At 36.8% G+C, this 26267-nt stretch overlaps 1 protein-coding gene across 3 annotated transcripts in view; it reads left to right on the top strand.

The window, feature by feature from the left end:
• The window catches only part of JMY (junction mediating and regulatory protein, p53 cofactor), a 64034-nt gene that overhangs the window by 30439 nt on the left and 7328 nt on the right, over nt 1-26267 (top strand). The window contains exons 3-10 of one of the 3 annotated variants that reach the window (XM_038125007.1): nt 2062-2212; nt 4030-4199; nt 9553-9718; nt 13001-13188; nt 19699-19785; nt 22297-22392; nt 23629-24175; nt 25779-26089. In XM_038125007.1, the coding sequence (XP_037980935.1) occupies nt 2062-2212; nt 4030-4199; nt 9553-9718; nt 13001-13188; nt 19699-19785; nt 22297-22392; nt 23629-24175; nt 25779-26086 (1713 nt within the window). In that variant the 3' untranslated portion in view covers nt 26087-26089. The remainder of the gene's footprint in view (nt 1-2061; nt 2213-4029; nt 4200-9552; nt 9719-13000; nt 13189-19698; nt 19786-22296; nt 22393-23628; nt 24176-25778; nt 26090-26267) is intronic. The other 2 variants (XM_038125008.1, XM_038125009.1) reach the window with 2 other exon arrangements.

Below are 26267 nucleotides of genomic sequence, written 5' to 3'. Positions count from 1 at the left end.
CATCCTCCATTATTTCCTATCTTCAGAGCCAGAAAGTTAATACTCTGTGTGTGTGTCCCTTATCCAAGCTGCAGAATGCGAAGTCCAAACAAGAACATTAGCTGTACCTTTGGTTTTTTTGATTGTACTGCAAGATATTTAAGAACCATGTTCTAAGAGTTTGACTGTCTGGCTAGATGTGTAGGTGTGGGCAAGCATGAAGGCAGATCAAACAACATTAGGGAAAAGTTTCTATCCATTTTAGCTTTCTGGGGCTCCTTTTACACTTCTGTTAAGCATGCCACTGTTCCTGCAACCTAAAGGCAAGTTGTTGATCTGTTCTTGTTCATGCAGTTGATTAAAGCTACGACTTCATGGATTTTCTCTATGTTGCTTTATAAGTATCTTCAGTGCTAATTATGATATATGGATGACATACTTGGGATTGTGGATAATGAAAAGATGCTTCCCTTTATGTTACTTGTAAATATTTGCCCTGGGGAACGAAGATACAATTATATTATGCAATCATAAAACTCTTTAGCTTGAACTGTGTGTGAATAATATTTGGCAGAAAAAACTTTATGGAAAAATGTTACTTTGAGGCTTAATCTCCTAGAACTCATGTCTAATAAGAACCTTACTCACATTATCAGTGATCCATTGTCTATTCACTGTCAAGTTACCTCATCTCTACCAAGGAGCAGAAAAGGATGACTTTTAACTGTGTTGCTTTCTATCCTGCTTCACAAATGAATTTGTTGTTTCAAAGTTCTGTGTAAATGGAAAGCATTAATTTCACCAGTGTGTAATTCACTGATGTGTGTGTATATATATGTGTCTACAGTTCAGTATTTTTTTGGAAACCTGTCTGTCCGCTCTTAAGTATTGCCTGTGGGAGACATGGTACATATGTTCTCCATAGCATGACATGTTACAATGTATCTAGTAAGTGTTATTCACTTACTACTTGTCCACATGATGCTTCATCCGTTGCCTTTCTCGGAGTTTTGGAAATCTATAAGAAGTAGATTCAAATACCTTACTAATGTCCATTAAGTGTTTTTGAAGGAATGAACAAGTATTCAGAAGGCATCTCTTTGTTTTTACTTGTGAAAATCATCCATCTGAGAGACAAGGACAAGTGGGTATGCAGAAGTAGGTCCTGAACAGTCACTTAAAAACCTTTCATCTGCAATTGAACTATAGAGTGGAATGGCTGTTTACACCAAATTGAAGCTTTTTGACAAGATTAATACTTGAGGCATTAGAAGTTCAGGTTGAAGTATTCAGGGACGTACAAAGTTATGAGAACTTTTGGTTTTGTTCAGTTTTGCCTGTACTATTAAGATGTCTTCTTGAGTGATAAATATGAAAAATATTAATCATTATTACTTTGGTATTGCATAAGCAGGCTTAAATTTTTAATTATTATGCAAGATACGTAGTCTGTTGTTGTAGTGTGACAGGTGTGTAAAAATTGTCATGTTTGGGAGAGAAAGCTATGTATTTATAAATTGTAAAACAAACTCCCAAGTGTTTATTTGCTTCGGGTAGCTGGGACCTCAGAATAAAATTGCCTTGATCTTGGCAATGAAAGAATGTTTGAGCTCCCAGGCACTAGGAAAATATGCTTTTAAAGTCGTCAATAACAAAGAACTTCTAAAATGTTGATGATCACTTAGCGCTACCCCAGGACAACCCTGGTTGCCAGCTTCATTCTGATCGAAGAGCATTTATTTACTTCGGAATGAAATAGTCCAGGCTGGAAGAAAGCCTGGATGAAGCATGAGGCATGCATGTAACCTGCAGGTAATAAGATCTATAATAAAAATATGCTGACAAATCAAACTTATATATGTGGGTTTTTTGCGTCCAATAAGAACAATAATTATGAAAGATGGATGTACTTTTTCAAGAGGAAGGAGTGCTTCCCAAGAGTTTTTTCCTGTTCAGTAGAAACTGTGATGGTAGTTTTATCTCCATTTTTTGCATTTTCTTTCTTAGCCTTGAGAATGTTTGCTGTTGGCAAGAATAGCTGCAATTAATTGTATTTTTAATTATGGGCTGATTTATTTTCAGATCTCAATAGAGAATGACTACTTGGGCCCCAGAAGAATTGAGAGTCTGCGAAAAGAAGATGCTGATTGGCAGAAAAAAGCTCACATGGCTGTGCTATCTATTCAAGATCTTACAGTTAAATATTTTGAAATAACAGCTAAAACACAAAAAGGTAGTTATTTCCTGTTATCCTAACCATCACATAAAAATTAAATTATTTAATGTTTACTATGTTCTGTGTTGTACCGTGAGTTATTTTTTCATCAGTTCTTCATGAGGAAAATGGAGTTGCCATTCCTATTTGTTTTTTCTTCTGTATCAGTTTGAATCTTTCACTTGTAAACCTTTTCAGAACATCATCAGCAATGAACAGAATAGAAATTTAGGTAGAAGTTTTACAGCCGTGTTCTCAATGTAATTGTATTAGTGGTACTCTGTATTTGGAAAGGATTTAGGAGCATAGAGTCTTGGTGGTTTTTGTTTTCCACACTGGATATGGCAGACTCCTATAGTAAATGTTAATTGTCTTTTAGCTGATTTCCTTTTCTAGTCTTCCTTGCCTTTCAGTAATTTTTTTCATAACTAAAGATTAATCAACAGCTCAGTTTAACTACTCAGTGAAAGCTGCTCTGTTGTTCAGAAGCCTTCCTGGATATAACCTTGGCTTTTCTATGTTTGAAGAATGTGATGGTTTTAGTAAAAAGTGGTGCAGTAAAGCAAGGTCAGATGACTTGGTATATACACCCGTGCTCTCATCCTTGTACCATTTCAACTTAAATAACCAGTTTAATAGGGCAAACAGACCTTTTTCTAGTTCACTGACAAAGTTTGTCCTGGTGTCCTCCCCTGCCTAACTGCAGGTCCCTGTTTCTTTCTTTGCCTTGGTGATAGTGATTGTGCAAGATCCACAGGAGAAATCTTTTTTAGACTGGTAGGTCTCTTGTCATCTCTGTGCATGACTGCTACATCTGACTCAAGAAATGCAGGCACTGCAAATTTACTCTGTTCTGTGACTAATGTGAAATTTCACCTTATTCTGACTGGATGACTTAATAGGTTAAAGCATATTGGAATAAATCTAATTGGAGGAAATTCTAAATGTATTAATCAGCTTTGCTCCTTTTCTAGTATGACAAAGGCAGCCAGTAAGATGCACTACTAGTTGATGCGTATTTATAGATATTTACTTGTTGGTTTTGTTCACATGATTTTTTTATGCACAGCAGTCAGGATTTGGGGGAAAACCAGTGGAAAGTGACATGCCTGAAGGCTGATTACAGCGTAGATCTTTAAAATACAGGTTATTTACTTGGTTTTTGTGTTTGGGGTTTTTCTTGGCCTCCTGCTGATCACAGGGTAGTCTTACATACCCAAATATGAACAGATGGCAGAGGAAAAAGACAGGAGAACATAAAGGTGCTTCTTATTACCTAAGAGCAGCCTGCAATAGCATGTGGTGACTTAATGCCACCCCTTTGCTTCCATTACTTTTGTGGCTTTTGCTTTGCAAAGCTACGTACAGTATCACATGACCTGTGTATTAACAATGGTGAAAATCTTGTATGTGTCTCCCTAGATGTTATCTGGGGCCCAGGAATAGTAAATCTGAATCAGGCAAGGGCCTTCTGCATGTTGAGTTAAAAGATGTTGTGTTTGATTTAAAAGATGTGTGTAATTTCTTGCAGTGTTCTTACAGAATTGCACTTGAAGTTAAGCTGAAATCTTTGTTTTAAATAGTGGTTTTTTTCACTCTTCAGATTAACTTTAATTTATGACTGTAGTATAAATGTTATTAAGGTAAGCTGGAGACTTTAGTAGCTGATAATTTGTGTTTACAGAAGTGGGGAAATTTTGGGATCCAGTTCAAGACCAAATATTGTATTAATGAGATTTTTATTAAGTACCAATGTGTGCATTTTCTTTGCAGCAGGATCACTAGTGGTTTGAAGAGTAGACTAGTAAGATGCCTGCCTCTTTTCCTTTCTGTAGCTGTGTATGATCGAATGCGAGCAGACCAGAAAAAATTTGGTAAGGCAGCATGGGCAGCAGCAGTGGAACGTATGGAAAAGCTTCAGTATGCGGTTTCTAAGGAGACTTTGCAGTTGATGCGTGCTAAAGAAATCTGTTTGGAGCAGAAGAAACATGCGCTGAAAGAGGAGGTAAGTTTTCATGCCAGTAAGTAGAAAATTAAAGCACACAGAAAAGCGGTGTTAGACAAATGATGTTGCAATGTAGTTGTGGTGAGTTTTGTCCCGCTTATGTATGATTTCTGTTCACCTTTCCTGGTTAGTCAACCAGAAAGATGGTTTTTGCTGTTACTGTTTACAGCCATCCACTGGGATGAGTAAAATGAAGAGAAAGGATAGGACAGAAATTGGCTGCTATATAATCTCTGCAGCTTAGCTCTGAGGCATGACCACCTTTTCAGAATAGTTCTGACATTCCAGATGGAAGGTGTCTGACAATTAGTAAATATATGGGTAGCTGGACGATTGCGTTGCACTCTTTGTCTGCTTACCTTAATTACTAAGGCAGTCTTCCAGTGGGGGGCTGTGCTAGTTATGGTTTTCCTGAGAAAAGAGTTCATGCATGAAACTGTGCTTAAATGCCTTAGCAGGTAAAAAAATCCACATTTATTGGATTTTATGGCATCTCAAAAGTAACAATGTTTCAAATTCTCTTTTAAACTTTGCTATCATATGGACATTTGATGCAAAGAACTTTGTCATACTAATGTTAATGTGTGTTCTAGCAATTAGATGATTGTTTTAGGACAACTTTTCAAATGTTTCAGCAAAATTTGGCTAAACTGATGGTGCTGTTATGAAAAGGTTATCCAGAGCTCACAGCTTTAGCACTGCAAAGGCTGGTAGGTTTGTAAGGCTGATAGACTATGTGTCTATTTTAGGAGCCTCTGTAGAAGACAGCTTGATCTGCAGGGAAGAGAGAGTATATGCAAGACCCAGAGCATAAAAATAGGTTTACTGCATTTCAGTGCTCTTTCGATTTGGAAATCCAAGAGTTGTCTGAAGACCTGAGTTTATCAGGCTGCTGTCATCTTTAGTCAAGAGTTGATGAGACAATCCAGCACTATGAATTGGAAATATATTGAATATTTTCACCTAGAGTAACTGTGCATCTTCTTTTTGTGGCACATCCTATTTTTTTCCCTGTGGAGACCTGTGAATTATTGTTGAATGAGATCTCAGTCTGGTCAATGAGTGAGTGTTTGGTCTGATATGCTAAAGTATTAGGGGCTGCACAGGAAAAGGAAGGATTCCTTGTAGTATACATCAGGATGAAAGTGAACTGTGAGTCTGGAGCTTTTGGGGGCAGTGAAATAAGGAACATCTAATGGCCTTGGTGCTTTGGGATGGTGTATGACTAGGTATAGAGAGCTCTGGGCCTCTGTACAGTGATAGGAAGATAGCAACAACCAGCTTCTGCTCTGATACACATCGTGTGTTCTGAGAATGTAAAAGGCTTAAGTAGAGAGACTTGAATGTGGGAAACATGACTGGGAATCCCATATTTGCAAAGAATGGTAGCGGTCTTGTAAAGATAATGTTTGTAGAACTGAAATACCTCCTGGCAAACCATTTAGCTACTACATTCTAGAAGATAAAAACAGAGTATTTGTTTGAAGAGACTAAAATGCTCAAGAAATTAATACATCTGGATTTTAGCTGAGAAAAATGACAATTCAGAACAAAGATATGATATGACTTCACTTGAAGAAAGCGTTTGTGTTCAACAGGTTGTCTAGGGATTTTTGAACATTTAGTCTTGGAGAAGAAATTTTTTGCAAGGGCATATTGTGGTAGGAGAAGGGGAAATAGCTTTAAAATGAAAGTGGATGGGTTTAAATTACATATTTGGAAGAAATTCTTTGAACTTTGAGGTAGCAACACTGCAACAAGTTGCCCAGAGATGTCATGGATCAACATCCTGAGAAGTGTTCAAGGCCATGTTGAATGGAGCTCTGAGCAACCTGATCTAGTAAAAAGTGTCCCTGCGTGTGGTGGAGGGCTTGGAACTTGATGAGATTTCAAGTCCCTTCCAACCCAAGCTGTTCTATGATTCAGTGAATGCAGCCACTCTCTGATTGGTATGAATGCAACAACAAAGACTGTACAGATTAAATTATTTGCTTTCATTAGTGCAGAAAGTTGTGGCATTACAGGAAATTGAACTTGAGTCTTCCTAGTTTTAAGTTTTTTGTTCCACCACTGTGGTGTTTTTACCCTAGCCAGCAACCAAGAGACATGTGGCTGCTCACTTGCTCCCTCACAAGTGGAATCAGAAGGGTTAAAAGCTAGAAAACTCACGGGTTGAGATAAAGGCAGTTTAATAGGGAAAGCCAAAGCCAAACATGTGAGCAATGCAAAACAAGGGCTTAATTCATGTCTTCCCTATGGGCAGACAGGTGTTCAGCCATCTCCAGGAGTTCAGGCCCCCATCACAGGTAGCTGTGACTTGGGAATACAAAACTCCACTAACTCCAAACGTCTCTCCATTCCTCTTTCTTCCCCCCACTTTAAATACTGGGCATGATGTCACATGGTCTGGAATATCCCTTTGGTCACTTGAGGTCACCTGTTCTGGTTGTGTTTCTTCCCAACCTCTGATGCACTTCTGTCTTTCCTGCTAGAGTGACCATACAAAAAGCATATAAGGCCTTGCCTCTGTGCAAGCCCTGCTCAGCAATAACAAAAACATCTCTGTATTTTTAACCCTGTGTTCAGCACAAACCCAAAACACAGCCCCATACCAGACTCTGAGAAGAAAATCAGCTCTAGTCCAGCCAAAACCAGCACAACTGCAGAATGTTTCCCATACTGTTCTCATGTTAAATTTCTTTGTGTTTCTTTTACTATGTTGATCAGCCTGAGAACTACCAAGGATGCAGCAAATTAGTGGTACAGATTAGGTAGAAACTCATAGGAGTTGCTCTCAATTAAGAAGAGAAATTTTTAACGGAATATACTGAAATATGTTCAAAAGTGATTATACTGTTTTGAATTATCACACATTTATTAGTATCTTAAATGAAGTTTTAATGTAAATTGTTGAAATTCAAGGTCTTCATTTTACTTTTTCCTGGGGAGCTATTATATAGCTAGGATATCTGCCCATGAGCAATACAGCAGTTCTAATTTCCCATTTCTTTTGCTCCTGAAAGCTAAGTAAAATGGCGGGGTACCCCTAAAACGGAACAGGTAACTAACAGCATCTGTAGTGTATGCCCTTTGTAGGGCAAAAGTACAATTGTCAGATGCTAAGGTCCTTTATCAGGCAGATGCCACTGCAATTGAATGAAGTACTCAGCTGCTTGGTGAGCTGATACTTTTGAAGATGGTCTGTGTGTGTCTTTATGTCTTCATTCAGTTTTTATATACCTTGTGTATTTAAATTTTGGAACATCTGTTTTTAAGAAAAAATTGTGAAGGTTTGAGTAATTTTCACAGTTCATGGAAAAGGGGAAGTTCTTAGGTGTGGTCAGATTTGACACTACCTTAATTTAAAAAGCAAACAAACATTTCCCACACTGACTTTCCTTACCTCCAAACCCACCAAATTTTGCTGCCTTTTTACAGTGAGGAAATCCGTGGAAAGTGCCAAATCCCTTGGAAAATGCTAATATCCTGCCTGAACAATAAACATTATCCATCTTATAGGAAAAACTGGAGAGTTCAAGAGAATCAGTCCTTTTGTCTTGAAAAGTAGCCTGTAGTTCACTCCAGTTATGCAATCAGTATGTCATTTACTGTTTTGGTCAAATTAGTAACTTAATATGGATGCAAAGTAATAAAATGGCGTAACAAGACATTTTTGTGTAGCACTGGACTCTAGCATATGCATGATACATTAATGATTGTAAGGTTTCTCTGTTCACTTAAGGACTTACTGGAGTTTGCAGACTAATGGTTGATATACAAAAAATGCATACAGAAGTACAGTATGTAGCAGAAGAAACTTAAAACAGAAGTTGCAAGAATTGATTAGCTGATCTTCTGTCTAGCAGTCTTATATGGAAATAAGTATAGTACACAGAACTATTTGCATTTAATTGAGCTGGGAAATCCCTGTTAATAGATAATGGTGCAGGTGCTAAAAGCTTATATGTTAAAAAAAAAAAAAAGAGGGATAGGACAAATGTATTAATTAAGTCCAGTAAGTCTGTTTTGTATAAGAGGCAGCAGTGTGGGTTAATTTGTGCTACAGGCTGTGCTAGAGGCTGGTGAATCCTTTTGGGAAGATATCACTGCACTGCCTGTTTTGTTTCATCATCCTGGATTTTTGCAACATTTTCCCAAAACAGGGTATTGACTAAAATGGATCGTTGGTTTAATTCAGTACAGATACCTTTCTAGTTTACTCTTGTCATGTTTAAATACTCAAGGAACCCATTTGTAGCTGTTCGTTACAGACTCAAATTTTACAACTTGACACATAAAAGTACAGAACATACTAGCAAATATTTTTTTAAATGTATTGCTAAATTGGTTGGGTATTTTTGCTTGGTAGATATCCCTTTTTAATGACTATGTATAATATGAAACTGGATATTTCTTCTGAATAATGAGGTAGACAGATCACAAATCTCCATTAAAATTTACCATTACTTTCATCCAGTATCTGAGAGAAACTATCAGATATACATAATTTGAGCAGGTAAAGAATTTGGATGTGGCCCTAACTCTTCTGCATGTAGGTTGTAGAGGTGCATGAATTCCCTCCAGCACATAAGATTCCCTTACATGCTGGTATTTCTTAAATATGATCTGAATGGCTGACTCTATTGAGCAGATAAATCTTGTTTGACTGAATGAAAGAGAATGGTTGAGGTTCAGTCTGGTTGTGTGTTACTTTTCTCTTCAAATGTATAATACAAATCAGTACTGAAATATATGTAAGTATTTTAATCTGTGTATTTATTAAGGACTCCGGAAAGAATTGAACAATTCAATTGTCATTACAACATGATTAGTGCATTTATCCCTGTATTTAGTGTATTTATCCCTGTTTTATTAGTGTATTTATTTAGTGTATTTATTAGTGTATTTATCTCTGTTTGCACATCTTTTCACATTTTTTCCTCAGTTCTGCTTTTACAGGTTTTAACTGTGGCTTTCTGGATGCTTACTTCTAGACTTGGGATTGAAGATATGAGAATTCTAATTTAATTATGTACCTTCAGAGAATCAAGTGGTAGAGTAAAAGAGTGTGCGGGATGTTTCACACTATGCACTTGACACTTGACAGTTGCAAAGTGTAATTCATGAATTTGTTTCATTGCCACGTGTCAAAAAAAGTCAGTTATTAAAGGCATCTCAAAATGTGTGTCTGATCAGAACGTATCTTAGGGACTTGATGTGTTCAGTTTTAACATGTTGCATTTACTGTACCAGACAGTATCTAGCTGTAATCATAAAATCTGTGGTTTTGTTCTCATAATTATCCTGGAGTTGTATGGTTCATGTTTGTTTGTCGTTTTCCCTTTTGATTTAGATGCAGAGCCTGAAGGGTGGTACAGAAGCATTAGCCCAATTGGATCACTTAGAAGCTGATTACTATGATCTACAGCTTCAGTTATATGAAGTGCAGTTCGAGATCTTGAAATGTGAAGAGCTGCTACTGACAGCACAGCTGGAAAGCATTAGAAGATTGATGTCAGGTGCTTTATTTATCTCAATTAATACAAATCTGTGAAAGATAATTTTCTTCCTAAGAGTCTAGGGAAGCCTGTGGGAATAAAATGAGAACGGATTCTTTGCCACGTGAAGAGCTGCAGAAGTACGGTTAAATTTAAATTTACATCTCTTTATAAGGCATATACATACACATAAAGAAGTTGTGGTATGGTTCTCATTGCCTGTATTTGGAAATTTGCATATAAGATACACAAAATATATATGTTTTGAAGAACTAATATCAGGGAGGAGGAGATGTCTTAATTACTGGACTTGTCTAAAAATATGCAGTACACATTGATAATTACTCATTTTTTGAAAGTGATTGGTTTTCAAAAGCTCTATCTGCAAATGGGATTCCTTTTGCTACACTTGAAGCTTATATTGTTATCTCAGATTTAGAGCAGCAATGAAAACCTTGTGCTTCCAGAATCGACTGTCCTACTACATCTCATGTACTACATGTAAATCAGACAGCATTTTTCAATCCAGTTCTGTCCTTTAGATCTTTCTATCTTTAATGTTTGTATTTAAGCAAGCTTTGTTTTACTGTTTTTAGAGTGTAGGGCTTGAATAAAAAATTCTGCTACGGATAGAAAATTCTCCTTAGAGAAGTTTGAAGCTGGATTTGAATTGCCACTGGAAAAGGAGAAAACATAGGTATCACAGATAGCAAATGAGATTTGTCTCACTGTAACATGAATCTCCACCTTTATGGCTTCTGATGGAAACAGTTAAAACAGTATGCTCCGAACATGAGGGTTGGAAACTTTGTAAATGAGTTACAGAAATGTGGCTGCTTTGACTGGTTAAGAGAATTAGTTAGTGGTTTTGAGATAGATAGATAGATAGATAGATCGATTTTGGACTGGGAAATCAGACATATAGTTTTGGTACTGAAGATGTCTGCTCACTTACGAACTGAAAGAAATCCCCTGAACAGGAGATTGAGAAGAAATGTGCATCAAAATCCTTTGTCTTTGGTGTAGTGATAGTAGAACATCTGGGCCGTTAGAGACTAAGCTGTAAAAATGTCACAGGACAATAGAATTTGTCATTGATGCTTTCTCCAGAAATCTCAAAAAAACCCACAACCCAGAACTTAATCCAAAATAAAACCCTCAGTCAGCTGAACCATCACCCTGTTCCTTCCCTCATGACAACAAAACAGTTCACCATTCTGGCTTCCTTTGCTATTTTAAATTTGTAAGATACTGTTTAATAATAAATCCAAAACTATCCCATAGGACAGAAAATTAAAAATACAGTTCCTAAATGTCCGGGAATTGTTCAACACATGAAATTACCTTCTCAGACTTTCCTTAGGTCGATAGAACAATTAATGTAAAAAATAGTATGATGTGCAAGTGACTACATATGTTTGAGACTATTCAACACCAAATCTGAATTCAAGCATCTAAAACATTTAGTGGTCTTTTAATATTTGTTGCTTCCTATGATGTCAGAAGAAAATCATGGTCTGTTACACTTTCTTTTTGAAGTGTACTGATAGGAAAGTAAGAGACTTTGATTTTGCACATCTGTATGATTTGAAATTCATGTGTGTAAGCTGAGTTGCTTCTCTCTAGTATCTGACTGTAGTGGTTCTGCGGAGATAGTTCAGAGAGTTCTCAACTAATGCTTTGAGAGCATGGTTTGAATTGCAAATTCAGCAAAGGATCTAAAAAGGATCAAGTGATAATAAATTGTTATATTATGAGCAACACTAGTCATTAAGTAAATACCTGCAATGGAATTCAAACAACATTACTTCATCAGGTAGAATTTACAAGGATTTTATCTTATTCATATGAAGTATGAGCACATTCTTATCAAAATTCTGGTTTTGTGATGGGTGAACTTGTGTATTTCTGGTTTTAACTTAGCATGAATGCCTTCTAAAGCAAAATTCAGGTGTGAATTTTCTCCCGTTTCATAACTGCATGGTGAAACACAATTGTCAGCCGTGAGTCTTCTTCTTACTCAGTGGTATCTCAAAGGGACTTCCAGTGACTTGACAGTTACATGTTGATGAAGCTTTACAGGGTTTTTATTTTTTTAAATTGAGCACTGAAGTAAAGGAACTTGTTTGGTATGTTTTATTAGCTTTTATTTTAAGGTGAATATCTTGCTGTGCTTTATTGTCTGGTCCTGCCATGACTTCTGCTGAGCTGAAATCAGCATGGCAGTTGGAATTCTGGTTGCAGCAGAGACTGTACACACAAATAACATGAAATGACAACAGCTTTTAAAATGGACTGTGTACTGAGGAAAATCCTGTGCCTGTGCCCACATAATCAAGTAGCTGAAGTTGGAGAAATTACAGTCTTTCTGAAAGTAGTTGAAAATGTTGAAATAAGAATGTTTGGTGTTGCTGTGGAATAGACACTTGACAGACATGCCAGCTGCATCTGCCTGTTTCAGACAGCAGTAATGCATTTCCTTCTTGCTGCATGACAAATATATCCTACTTTGTATGCCAGTGGAATAAAGAACAAGAGGTCTCTGCTTCTTCATCCAACATCCTTCAAGGATTTATAATCACCACACTTTCCTTCTTGGCAAGAGATGAGAGGCAGCATTTAAAGATAATCTCAGTGCTATTCCAAATGCTTCAATCAGGAAGCTAAAAATCATGAGTGTTGATAAAACTATTAGTAATTACCTCCTTTTCAGGCCTGTAATGCTTTGAAGGATTGCCTTGAAGTTGCCCTCCCTCCCTTCCAGGAGCAGTGACTGTGACATCAAAAACCTGTGAGATGATTTTTGGTGTCCTGTTGGCTGAATCCCTTGCATGAAATTACAACTTAGTTCTAACAGAAGAATCTCATACCAAGGACTTCGATAGTCTTGTCTATCCTGAACTTCATGGTGAACACCAGAGAAAATTGCTACACACCTTGGGTCCCTTGTGAGACCCAAAGACATGCATGGGCATTGTGTTCAAATTAGGCTACACATTACAGCTGTACAATTAGAATTGCATTTGTGTTTTAATACTCTGAGCTTGCCTGAATAGCAGGCTGAGCTTCATTGGTATTAATTTCTGTTCCTCATAAAGACCTTAAAACTGTACAGTGCCTTGTGCTGTGTAATGGTTTTCCGCTGACCTATTGGTTTTTGGTAGTAGTCCTCTGAAAGGGCTGTGGCATTCTTCTGTGTCATATCTTGCAAGTCACTGGGAGGTTTGTTGTTGAGGAAAATAAAATGTTAATCAAATACAAACCATTGATTTGATTTATTTGTTGCTGACATCTTTAAAACAGAGAAGAGAGATGAAGTGGTGTATTATGACACTTACGAAAGTATGGAAGCCATGCTTGAAAAAGAGGATATGGCAACATCTGTGCACTTGCAAAAAGAGGAGCTGCAAAAGTTACAACAAAAAATCCGCCAGCTGGAAGCAAGGCGTGGACGTATTTCAGCCAAGAAAGCCTACCTCAGAAATAAGAAGGTACTGTTTCATTGCCCCTTTTTTGGACATAATTAGCAAATTTAATAAAACTTCAAAAGGTTTCCTTTCAGATGCAAATTTCCCAGAATTTTTGTGGATTACATTCATTGTTTGCTAAAAGTTGTTTTGCAGATTACTAAATAAAATAGCATGTATTATTATATTGATACATTTAACATTCTGTTTACCTTTCTTCTGGCTGTTGAGGAAACTTCAATTACTTTGAAGTCAACAAATAAACTTATTTCTATTAACTAATCAGAATACTTTCATGCAGGAAGTCCATGCTAGAATGAATGTTTTTATGGAGAGTAGTTTTGTATATGTTTGCTGAAGAGAACTTTCAAGTGTTTCTCACTAGTGAGTTCTATTTTCATTCTCTTACCATCCTTTTAAACTTATGTCATGTGTTGTTGATACTGTGTGTTTGGCAGATCTATATGAAGTACAGTCTATATTCTTAATTTGTAATTCTATGATTATGGGTATGCTATTTAGGTCAAAGTTTTGGGAGACCATTGTAATACTTGTTAGAAAGTCAGTTCCACCCCATACTATGTACTGTAAAACTGTGCAGAAATGTCAGTTGGCAGGCCTCATTCTGGATTAGGATGAAGGATTGGTTTGGTTGTGTGTTCAGTCATATCCTTTATGTGAAAATGACCCTTTCATATAAAGAGTTTTAGAAGATTGACTGTAAACCCTTCAGGTTTTGCCTCCACTTCATAATTATATATCTATTTCTGTACCTAAATCTGAAGCATAACAGAGCAAATGAAAAGCTGTTGATACATTTTATGTATTTTATCTTTTGTATTTTGTCAAACACTGCCTGGTTTCTAGTTAGTCCAATATTGGGAAGGCTGCAAATGAAGTATTAGAAGAGAAGTCTCCTCTAAGCCGATTATGTGAAGTAGCTTGCTTTGTCATTGTGTTTGCTTTACGTGAGTTTGTAAAGAGAAAAGGTATCAGGAACGTCGTTAGTATTTTATGAGAACTTACCTGTCGCTTTACGCTAATTTACACAGGCTAAAGTATACTAAGATATTTTCTCCTGGATATGAGAAGACACTGCTGGCCCCTTACAAAGTAGACAAACCTGTTTAAAAGTGACAGCCTGTTTGCTGTTCTTTGCTTAACTTATTGGAGTTCACAGGTCAAGAAGAAACCCTGAAGCAGGACTAGAGATTTTTTAGCAAGCCCATATATCTGTATAATGAACTAGTCACCTTCAGTGGCTCATTTGTTTCAGTGTTATGCTATGATAGAATACCTTGTTTAAGCGGAAGGAGTTGGTTTTGGTTGTGTCAGGAGTATCAGCATGCCTGGTTGTGCACTGTGACAAAATGCAGAGCTGTGTGTGCTAGTGTTGCTTTTCTGCATCTGCATGCAGGAGTGGTACAGTTACATCTTCTCAACATTGTGCTGGGATAGCTGTGGCTGTACTGCTTGCAGGACCTGAGATAATGTCTCCGTGTGGAACTTGGACATCACATCACTCTCAGAACTAGTTCCAGTTCTCTTACTTAGGTCATTGCCCTGCATAGCATTCTCTGCAGTTGAGTGCCGCAGGGAGATACTTAGCTTTTAAGAAAAATCACAGTGTAGAACAATGTGTGTTTAAACTTACAGGAGAAAATAAATTATCTTTATTTGAGCAAAAAGAAAGGGCAGAATATGTTGTGTGCCATTGTGTGGCACTTGTTGGGCAGAAAAGGATATGGCCATTTTCAGCTTCACTTCTTACTGCTGGATAACACAGAGTCCTACTAAGCTTTCTGGCAATTACGTGAAAATCAAAGTTCGTAGATTTGTCTCATTTCTTTAAGCAATCTTTGCATTTTCAATGGCCTTTCTAGTGATACTGTAAAACATTCATGAGTGCTATTTAGGATGCCTGGTGTGAGTACTTGTATTTGTGGGGGAAAAAGTATTCTTGCTCTGAAGTGTTTGGAGGTTAAGTCAAGTATGCAGAACTGAGATACAGATGGGATGCAAAAGCTGACTGTAGATGGTGAGAATGAGGGCAGTGATGACTGAATGCTATGGGAAGAAAAGTGAGGGTGAATATGGAAAGTACATACTGTGTGGTATATCCCTATGTCTGTCTCGATTAAGAAACATTTATTGTTGAACTGAGATGAGAGAGTACTTAATGCTTAATGCTTTTCAGATTGTGTTCCTGACTTGGCGTATTTCAGCAAAGTATCTTAAAACAGACTTTTAAACTGGTGTTCTGTTTTGGATTCGGTTGGTGAGATTTTGATGGTGGGTTGGTGGGATTTTTCCTTCTTTTTTGTTTGTTTGTTTTTTTGGGGGGGGGTTTGGTTTTTTTTTTTTTTTCCAGCTTGTCAGTTCTGTAGGTGAAAACAAAAAGCAAGCTATGCATTAAATTGTGTATAGGACAGTCTTGTGATATGTTTAGAAATTACAGTCCTTTCTCATTCTCAAGATTTTGGCAGCTGAAAATGCCCTTAGGAGAATGTCTCCTTTCTAGCAGCAGATAATCAGGATTAAGGAAACAAAAGGGAATTTTTCTCAGTCATCAGAAGGTAATTTCATCATCCAGGTGTTTGAGAGTCTTTTCTATTGAGGAGATAACACAGTGAAAGGAAATAAATTACTCTTTGTAGAGTAAGACAATTTGTAATTTAAATATAAACTTCAGTGACTATAGTCTCTATTCTGTTTTTCAGAAATTCCTTCCCTAATTTTGCCAATGATGCATCAGTCTTTTAGTGATGTTGTCAAATAATCATACCAAGCTTTTATTTAGAAACTTTTGTTAAAGGTTTATTACAAACATAAATCAGTCTTGACTGTAGAATAACTGAACTGGCATTTTAAAAATTCATGGTTTTATGGAGTTTGATATTTTTCCACTGTACTACCATGAGTATAAGCTCTTCATTCTCCTTTTTTTAATACAAATCTCTTTGCATTTCCTAAACAATCATTTCCTGATGTTCCTTTGTGTTGATGATGGTGAGTTATTAAAAACAAAATTAATAGCAGTTTAACTTTTTTTCCTTACTTCTAGAGAGCTAGCTGTAGATTTTTCATACTGGAAATTGCTGTTGTTATGCCAGTCTACCCCCTGCTGGCTACACATTAGTATTAATTAGATTATCATATGGAACAAGCAGCTGAATTATTAGGGAGCTAGATTTATAGCAAGGAGTCAAGGTGAAAAAAGTGGTGTAGAAGGTTATCTTAAAAACTCTGAAAAAACAGAGTTGTGATGAAATCAAATTATTTTGCACTCACAAAGAGTATTCCTTATCACAAGCAGACTGGGAGAAGCAACTGGTTGGTGAAGCTGTTTGGAATATGTTCATAATGTGTGCTTTCATCTAGGAAACTTCCTCCCTTGCTTTTGTGTTCATTTAGTAGGACACCTTTAGAATTTTGCAAGCCCACATTCTAAAGCACAGCCTGTACCAAAATAGCTGTTACATAGATGCAGTGACAGCTGGCATAGGATTATTGGTATTCTCTTATTACCTATTACAACAACAAGAAGTTCTTACAGCATAAGAACATAACTAGGCTGAATGCCTATAGTAAAATATGGTTTCTGTACATGAAAAGCTAGCCTTTTAAATGGGATGTTTTTTAAGTTGAAAGCAAGACTCACTGGAATTAGTTAGATACAATACTAATGCAGATCTCTTTTACATGTATTGCATGTTACTAGTCTTAAAGATTGTAGTTCACACAGTGACAAAGGTTGAAATGGTTCTTCAGCTCTCCCTTTGTGTCTCTTTAATAGAAGTACAACTTGATACTGTTAAATCAGTCAGTTGATTAAAGAAGGAATGGGCATTACTTCTTGTTGCTTTCCCAGTTCCATACAGTTGATCGACATGTTTCTTGAGGTGTGGCTCTCACTGGACATAATTTCACAGGGAGGTAGTAAAATCATCCCTGAAGGTGTTTGAGAAGTGTCTGGATTTGGTGCTGGGTGATGGTTTAGTGGTAACAATGGCAGTGCTGGGTGGACAGTTGGACTGAATGATCTTAAAGGTCTTTTCCGAACTTGATGATTCTATGGTAATGTGCCTGCTTCCCAGTGCTTAGAAGTAAGGACTGCCTTGCATGTGCAATAGGCTGTGTATTTCTGCTCATACATCCAATTATGTTTGGTTTTGTTGTTTTGGTGTTTTTTGCCAGAGTTCATTGGTGTATATTGAACTTGTGATCTGCCGTAATCATCCAGTTGGTTTTCTTACAGCTGCTGTCTGAGTGTTTTTATTTCATCCTTTATGTGAAGTTACTTAACCTTGTCTACAGGTAGAACCCTGCATTTGTCCCTCTGAAATTGCAACCTTTCCTTTTTTTCTTAGACCATTTCTGTAATAGTTAAGATGATTCAGATTTCTACTCCTGTCCTGCAACATGTTTTCAGCCCCTCCTAGTAGTTTTTATTATTTCATGTTAAAGAGATCTAATTACATTGAAGTAGGTTGTTTATTAAAACAAATTCAGCACCAAATACATTTTGGTCAGGTTTGTCCTCTTTACATACTTAAAATATCTTTCATTATTGCATTTAATCTGAGATATTTAAATACTGATGCTAAAGTGAAAGAAAACATTACATAAAATTGTGCCCCCTGAGTATCTGAGACATGTCAGAAAACACAAACCGTGCTTAATTTACATTTTCTCATTATTTTATAATATTTAAAACCTAAATAGAGAATAAAGTGTAAAGTACTTAGGAGTATTACAGACAGTTGTTCAGATTTTCTATTAGTATTATGTGGCTTGCTGAGTCTTTGGAACACAGAGATGAAGTATTTTGTACTTTTTCAGCTACAAATTAAATTGATTGACTGTTACAGAATTAACTCTTTTCACCGGGGGAAAAAGCTTTCAGAAAGAAATACAAAACCCAGCAGTGTTTGGCTGTATATATGTGTGGACCTGTTAGAGCAAGTCCAGAGTAGGTCCATGAAGATAATCAGAGGGCTGGAGCACCTCTCCTATAATGGCAGGCTGGGGTTGTTCAGCCTGGAGAAGGCTCTGGGGAGACCTCAGTACAGTCTTTCAGAACATAAAGGGAGCTTAGAAAAAAGAGAGAGAGTGCCTTTTGACGTGGACGGGTATTTTACATGGACAAGAGGGAACAGTTTTTAACAAGGAGAGATTTGAATAGCTGTTAAAAATTTCTTTACTGTGGGGGTAGTGAGCTGCTGACACAGGTTGCCTGGAGAAGTTGTGTATGTCCCATCCCTGGAAATGTTCAAGGCCAGATTGGATGGGGCCCTGAGTAGCCTGGTTTAGTGGAAGTTCCCTGTCTGTGATAGAGAATTTGGCACTAGATGAGCTTCAAGATGTCTTCCCACCTAAGCCATTCTGTGATGTACTTCTGATGAAGGTGGGGCAGTATTTGCACAGAAATCTTTGCTTTTGTCAGTTACCTGTATACAGCAGCAACATTGATGGTTTTACTGTCCTTTACAGGAACACTGGTTACTTTTTTTATGTGATCAAAGCATGTCCATAGACAACTTGCAGAAGAACAACTTTTTCTGCATTTTTAAGCATCCAAAATAGTGAGGTTTCTTTAATCCCTTTCCTCCTTATCTTTGTGCTTTACTCCATCAGCTCCCTCAAGCAATACTTTCAATGGCAAAGCTCTTTTCTGAATCTCCAGAAAGTCATCCTGAATGATACTTGAGAACCCCATCAGCTCCATGCTGTATCTGGAGTCACACTCCAAACTGCTAACATTGCACCTTCTTGTGCAACTGTGGGATTTGTTTATGACTGTATATCTGATTTTGTTCTAGTTCTGTGTGGTGCTTTTACCAAGTCTAATTCCATTGCTCATACTGTCCAATTTCCTGGCCCTCAGTATCGTCCAGTGAAGTTGTCTGTCTACTTGAAGTTTGCCTGTTATCCTCTTGTTAGCTGTTGTCAGCTGTTGTAATGTGGCCTAGTTTTTTGCTTGTTTGTTTTTAACCTGTTCTTATTTGCAGACAGTGTAACAAATTTTTGTTTTAAACCAGATATGAGAGATGTGAACTCAGTGTAATTAATGACCACGATGAATTGTAACAACTTTATTCCTGTCTGTGCTTGCAGATAGTACATGGAAAAGATGAACTGACATCTGTAAATGGGAAGCTGTCTATTTGCATAAACAGAAATATGTGGTACATTCAAGAGTTAGTTATTTTCCATGGGTGCAAATACGTGGGGTTAAACAAGGGCTTTATGAAGTGTTGACAGATTGGTGATTTTTGCTACTGTTATATTGGTCCTGTAGAACAGACTTTCCAAGCAGCTGTCAACTTGGATCTACTCTTTTGGTAGTTAAAAATAATAGATTTGGGGTTGTCTGGCTTTTTTTTTTAGTTCCAGTTCATTTTAAGTTAAATGAGCCTGTATGAAATAGGCTCTGTAGTTTCTATTTTTCTACCTGCTATTTGCTAAATATGACATTATGTAAATCTGTATTTAAATTTCATGCTTTATGGGTTGTGTTTCGTGTCCCTGCAGGAGATCTGTATTGCAAAGCATAATGAGAAGATCCAGCAGCGTCACCAGAGCGAGGAGGAGTACAAAATGCACCATACTGTTCAGCTGGTATGTTTGAGTTTTCTGCTGCTGAGCTTAGCCTGTCATTAATAGCTTGCATTCCTCATTATACATTAATTAGAGGAGCATTCAGACTGATAGCTCTTTCAAAAGATGTTGTGTGTCCCTGAGCTTTGCACCATGGATTTCTGTGTCATATTATGCTGGCAAGGGGGAGTATATAGTTGTGTTAGGAGACATGGGAACCAAGCAAGTAAAAAAGTTCTTTATGCTAGGTTGACATTCTGAGTGTTTTGTTTTGTTTATCGTCATGTGCACATAGATGATTCTGAACATCTCTGAGTACCATGTCTGGTATGCTGATAAGAGTAAGGAAATCACACATTTATTCTTGAATCTTAATAAGCTGGGTTACTCCTTTTCTTGTACTAAAGCAATTACTGGAATTATGTTGTATCAACTTGTTGTTCCAGATGAATGCTCCATGATTTTTTTCATAGTCTTGTTGCAGAGAGTAGACCAGCTGATCTCTTACGCTGTACCTGATAGGCTTATCTTAAAGAATATTCAAATTTTGGACTGGGTCTTGGGAGCTGATATAGTATCAATATTTGATAAAGATCACTGACAAAGATGCATTGAAATCTAAGTCACTTTCATTCAGGCTTCAATTAGATTAGTGAAAGTGATTCTATTTCATCCTTATACATTTTTAACATTGATATTTTTGTCCAGGAAGTCAGCTGCATAATTTATTTTATGGAAAGGCTACTTGTCAAAGGCAGTATGTATTGGAATATTCTTTCAGAAATTTAAAAAAAACTTTTTTAAAAATCAGTTCTTATAATAAGGCAGAGGAAGTTATTGTGTGGACCGTAGGCCATTTATCAGTCTTACAAATAATACTTGACAAAGCCAAAGTTGTCAAAGCCATTGTCTCTTAAGTACTGCAGAGCTTTATATTATGGAGTTGCCCACTTGAATGATATAAAGAACCTTATGCTAATTTTTTGTGTTTTGTGGGGTTTTTCTGGTAAAAATGTGACTGAAAAATTGTAGCATTGCGGTAAAATAGGTTTTAAATTACTGGATTTCATTAAGAATTTTGAAAAGATAACTCTTAGAAGACTTTGGAAAAGGGGAATCCAAATTTGAAACCAAGTAAGAATTGCAGTTTTACTATTTATTTAAAAGTGAAACAAAACCAAATACACAAGTCGGCCAAAACAAAAAAAAATCCTTGATTTTGAGACTGCTTCAGGAAAAGTTTGATCTGGATGCATATGTAACATTCAGGTACAGTGATAGAACTACTTTTCTTCCTTTCTTTATGTTTCTGTTTTAACTTCTTTGACCACTGTTCTTATTTTCTTTTACCACATGCTTCTCCTCCTCTTCACCTCTTTCTGTTTTCTGTCCTTACTATTTTTCAGACATGTTCTCATCTTTCTCTCCCTAACGCATCTATACTTCCTTCCAAATCACAGGAGTTGGCTTTTTGTGAAGGACACCAGGCCACTAGCTGACTTATGAAAATGGCAGGCAGACACTGCTTTTGTGGTGACTGAATGAGAGTAAAAGGTTCACAAAAGTGATCAGAATTTTTGATTATGAAGATACACTTTCAAAAGTAATATTAAATGCTGTGAGTCATCTTAAGAATTAAAGCTGCTGATTTTGCTCAGGGTTTTTGCTTTGTGGTCAGCTGTTACATCACTTTTCCTGGTAGCTTCTGAACTTGCCTGCAGTGAATTTCACCTTCTGGTAATTAGCTTCCATTTCCAGTAAATTTGACTGAGGAGTGAGTGTTTGTTTCAAAGGTGTAGTAAGTCTTGCTGAAATTCTGTAAGAAAGAATGATTAGTTAAAGGAGATGTACCCAAAGGTATGTTTTCCATAAGCTAAAATCGCTGTACAAGAAAAAACACAACTGTCCTAGGTGTGAGGAAGAGCTTAAGACCTTTACTTAAGTGCAATTATGTAAAATCAAGCTGGAATAAATAACAAAAGCTAAAGTAAATACAAATTATATTTACTATTGTAAATGTAAGTGTGAAAACATTTACCTAATTTGCTCACTGTTGGGTTCAAAACTTTGTGATGCTGAGTTCTGTGAATTCTTATACTTTGAGAATACTAATACAGCTTGTTTAAATAGACAGCCTTGTGATTTGGACTATCATTTTGTTATTGGAATGAGGGGGAAATGATACTGCTTTGCTCTCTGGCTAATTTATGTAGTTTTAATTCAGTGGGGCCTCTTTAAGTGTAGCATTCTGTCACTTGTTATTTCTCATCTCTCAAAGTAACAAGTCTGCCAAGTGTTCCTGTTTGAGATTTGAAACATTTCTTTACTGAGCTTTGCATTTCTTTGAGAAAACAAATCAGGAAATGTATACTATTTTTTTAAGGGGAAGTCAAAGGCCAAATTTTGAGGTTATGTTTATTTCAGAAGTATCTTTTTAAGTAACTCTTCACATTTAAGAGAAGAATTTTTTTCTAGTGAAACCAGATAGAGCACTGGATGTAATATTTACATGTTTTCCATACATTTTCTCAGAAACGAGATCAATTGCAAGATGAAGAGGAAAGAAAGAGCTCCTGGGTTAGTCAGGAACGACAGAAAACCCTGGACAGACTTCGTACATTTAAGCAGGTAGCAGAAGAACAGTTTTTAATTTCTGGCCGTTTTCTTTCCCAAAGAAATTCTCACTCATTCCAGTAATAGCATTCACTTTCCTATTAGCAATTCTCTTTCATTGTATCATTAACTGGTCTTTGGGAAGTTCACAACAAGATATGGCATTGGTGGTATCAGATTCCTCTAGCTGTTGCATTCCCAGTGCCATAGTAAGTTTCTATTTACTCTTACACCTGTACCTCATGACAAGATACTTGGGAAGTATTCCTGAGAAGTATAGTCTAAACAGTACTTCCCACAAAGAGCACTGTCATCTGACATGGCCCCCTGCTGCTCATTGCTAGAATACCTGCCCCTTCTTATTACAATAGAAGCATCAGAAAGTGAATAGAAGGTGGAATGAAGGGGAAGGAATAAGGAAAGGGCTGAAAGTGAAAGAAAACAGAGACTGTATTAATTGGTGAAGACTTTTTGTTGTATACATTAAAAAAATGAAGGTATGAGAAGTTTCTTTGCTGGAAAGTTGTCTTCTTCAGCGGCATTTCAGCAGTATATTCATGTCCTTATTGTTTTCAAGGCTCTTGAATTCTGTAACTTCTGTAAATTGAAGCAAATTTACTTATTTTAACCAGCAAGTGTTCATGAGCTGACTTTTTCTATTAACATACTAAGGCTTTAGGCTATTGCTTTAGGCCTTCCACAGTTGTGCAGAAAATATTAGACCCGTCTTTCAGAAGCAGCTTAATTTTTTGCTTTAAAAAGGCTATGGATGAAACTAATATGAAAAGACTGATAAGGAGGCAGCAAATTTCAGAGGTAAATAAAGGCTGAAAATCTTTGATGTTCTCAAGATACACCTTTTAAGTCAGTTTGATTCATATATAAGGCCAGTGTATTAAGTCAGGACTGGTCTGCACTTGCAGAGGAAGCAATTGACCAGGTTTAGAAGGAAAAGTCAAGAGGGACTTTTGAGTTTTAGTCTCCAGTAAAAAACTAGTTTTGAATGTATAATCTGATTCTTAGTAAAATTGTAATTCTAAACTATGTATTTCACTGATTAGACTAATCAAATAGTGGCTTAAATAAGAATAAAAATTACAAATAATTTTTTACATAAAGCTGGGGATGTATTTGCTTTGTTTTTACATACAGAGTGAAGTGAAAATTGTTTGTCAGAAATGACAGGTATGTAAAATCTAAAATAGTCCATTGCAAGTGCTTACATAATTGTTGATACCTTATTCACTTTAGCGGTACCCTGGGCAAGTAATACTTAAGTCGACCAGACTACGGCTGGCTCATGCAAAAAGAAAATGTGCAGCCAGCACAGTGCCCTGTGTTGAGCAGCCTCAATCTTTGCCGTCAACCATACAAATCCAAGAGAAGAGTGAGGAGGTGGAATTGGAAAAAGCAGTTCAGCCTTTGCAAGTACAGGAGTCCACAAGCCTAAAACAACTTCAAGATGTCTCTTTGCCTCCTAATGGTGTTACCTCTGAACTGCCCCATATTAGCACTTCTCCACTCACCAATGAGCAGCTTCAGCCAGAGACTGCTACTGGAGTACAGCTTCCCCGCCCTTTGCCTCCTCCACCTCCACCTCCACCTTTGCCCTCCAAGGAAGATGCCACCAAATCCCTAGAGGAAAGTGACGGCTTTGTTAAACGTCAGAGTGTGGAGAAGGGAGTCCAGCACTCTTCTGGTGTCCCACCAGCACATCTGTTTGATAGCAGTCAGCTAGTCAGTGCCAAGAAGAAGCTTAAGAAGACTGGTGATCCAGAGGGTTTACAGAGGAGAAGAGGTAATGTTTTAATTTCTGCATATTTTATTTAAAATTTGTTGTTATTAATTTAAAAATTGCAGTGCATATCAGTTCATCTTTTGAATTGCTGTGTAGGAAAGTGTATGCTTAATTTATTATTAATTTAATTTGTTACTGATTATTATTAATGGGAAAGTTGTTAAATCCTTTTTAGCTGAGAGATGCTGGCAACTTGAACACTAGGGATTTTATGACAGCATGGCATACTTGTTCAGTGGGAAAACACTTGTGAAATTGAGTCTACATTATCCCATGTTAGACTAGATAAAAAATGGACTTAAATGCTGTTGAAAAGAATATTTATATGTCTGCTTACTGCTAGCCCTGTAAATATTCTGTGTTTCACCTGAAGATGCAGTGTTCTATTTAATAACATAATAACAATAATTTTTATGTAGTCCTATTGTTTATTTTACTGACTTGCATTTTATCTTGCAATTTTTATAAAGCACGTATTTTATGTGCAGTTTTATATGTATCACAATATGACAAATATAAATTCAAATCAATTATCCCTCTTAAGAATATTGTTAATGTCTGCAGCAGCACACTACCTGCTGCTCCATATCCCCTGAGATGTTCCATGTTTCTAAGTGGTTTCAGAAATTTACCTCTGTATGACAGACAGGGGCACTACAGTCCATCCTTCCTTCTTCAAATGTGCAATACTGTATTCTTTTATATTTCTCTTTCCATTGTGTCTTTTCTGTCTAGGCCTTTAGTGGGATGGACAAAGGTTTTAAAAAGCATATTGTACAATGTACAAAAAAGAACCTGGAGATAGATATATATTGATTGAGAGGTGCTGCACAAATTGCATGCTAGTGTATGCAAAGTGTTTAAACTTTATTATACTTTATTGTAATGCATTCTCTGGGATGAAGATCTTTCCTACTCGTGGCTCTTACAAGAGCAAAAGCCTGATTTTTATTTTTGCAGAAAACTAGTTTCAAAGTGAATTATAAATGAAGGATTTGCCGTAAAGAACCATCTCTGGCTTCTTTGTTTTCATTAATTATAAAGGCAGACAATTTTTATAACTGTGCTGGGACTAGATGCTAATAAACACATGAACCCAGAGAAGCAGGAAAATGCATGCTCTTGCAATTGACTGTACTGCTGCTTCCCTTGCTGGCTTGTGGAAATAGTCATGCAATAGGTAAAATTAGCCTAAAAATGCAAGTGGTAAGAATGGATCCCACCGTCCAGTACAAAAGACATATGCTCATTACCTGAGTTCTAAAGTAAAACAAAATGATGCAGTAAATACTTTCCTTATGTTGAAATCCTTGCAGTTTATTTGACTTTCCTGACTGCAAACAGAAAAGCCACATTGTTTAAAAAGTTTTTCTGTCTGATAAGAAGTTAAGTGGTTACAAAAATTACAATTGTCTGTATAAACCAGCTTTGACCGGGTAATAAGGAAGATTATTTAGAAGATAAAACAATATTGGAGCTACCATTATACTTAGAGTATGGGACTATCATATAGTGTGCAGGTGCTTTTTGGTTGTAGGAAATAAAAACTAAAACTGATAAAATTTTGTTAGAATAATACTGAACGTCTGTTGATTTGCTGCAGTGAGTTCCCCAATGGATGAAGTGCTGGCTTCCTTGAAACGTGGCAGCTTTCACTTAAGAAAAGTTGAGCAGAGAAGTCTCCCTCCTTTTCCTGATGAAGATGATAGCAATAACATCTTGGCGCAGATCAGGAAAGGGGTGAAACTGAAGAAAGTACAGAAAGATGTTTTGAGGGAATCCTTTACAATTCTGCCTGATACTGACCCTCTGACAAGGAGCATCCATGAAGCATTGCGAAGGATTAAGGAAGCATCACCTGAGTCAGAGGATGAAGAGGAGAGTTTGCCTTGCACAGACTGGGAAAACTAACCTGTAATTAAGCTACATTTAAAGATAGTATTTCTGCGAAGTTTTTTATAACAGTAGCAGCTAAGCCTCAGGTTGTGCATTCTAGGAGACTTAGTAGGAATGTGACTAAACTGTCTGACATCCAGTGTCATAAAAAAATGCTCATATGAATTGACTATCACTGACTTTTCAAAGAATTTAA

Source organism: Motacilla alba, chromosome Z (genome assembly GCF_015832195.1).
Source record: "Motacilla alba alba isolate MOTALB_02 chromosome Z, Motacilla_alba_V1.0_pri, whole genome shotgun sequence".
NCBI classification, from domain to species: Eukaryota; Metazoa; Chordata; class Aves; order Passeriformes; family Motacillidae; genus Motacilla; species Motacilla alba.
Note: the sequence above shows the minus strand (reverse complement) of the source record. Positions and strands in the feature narration are given on the sequence as shown.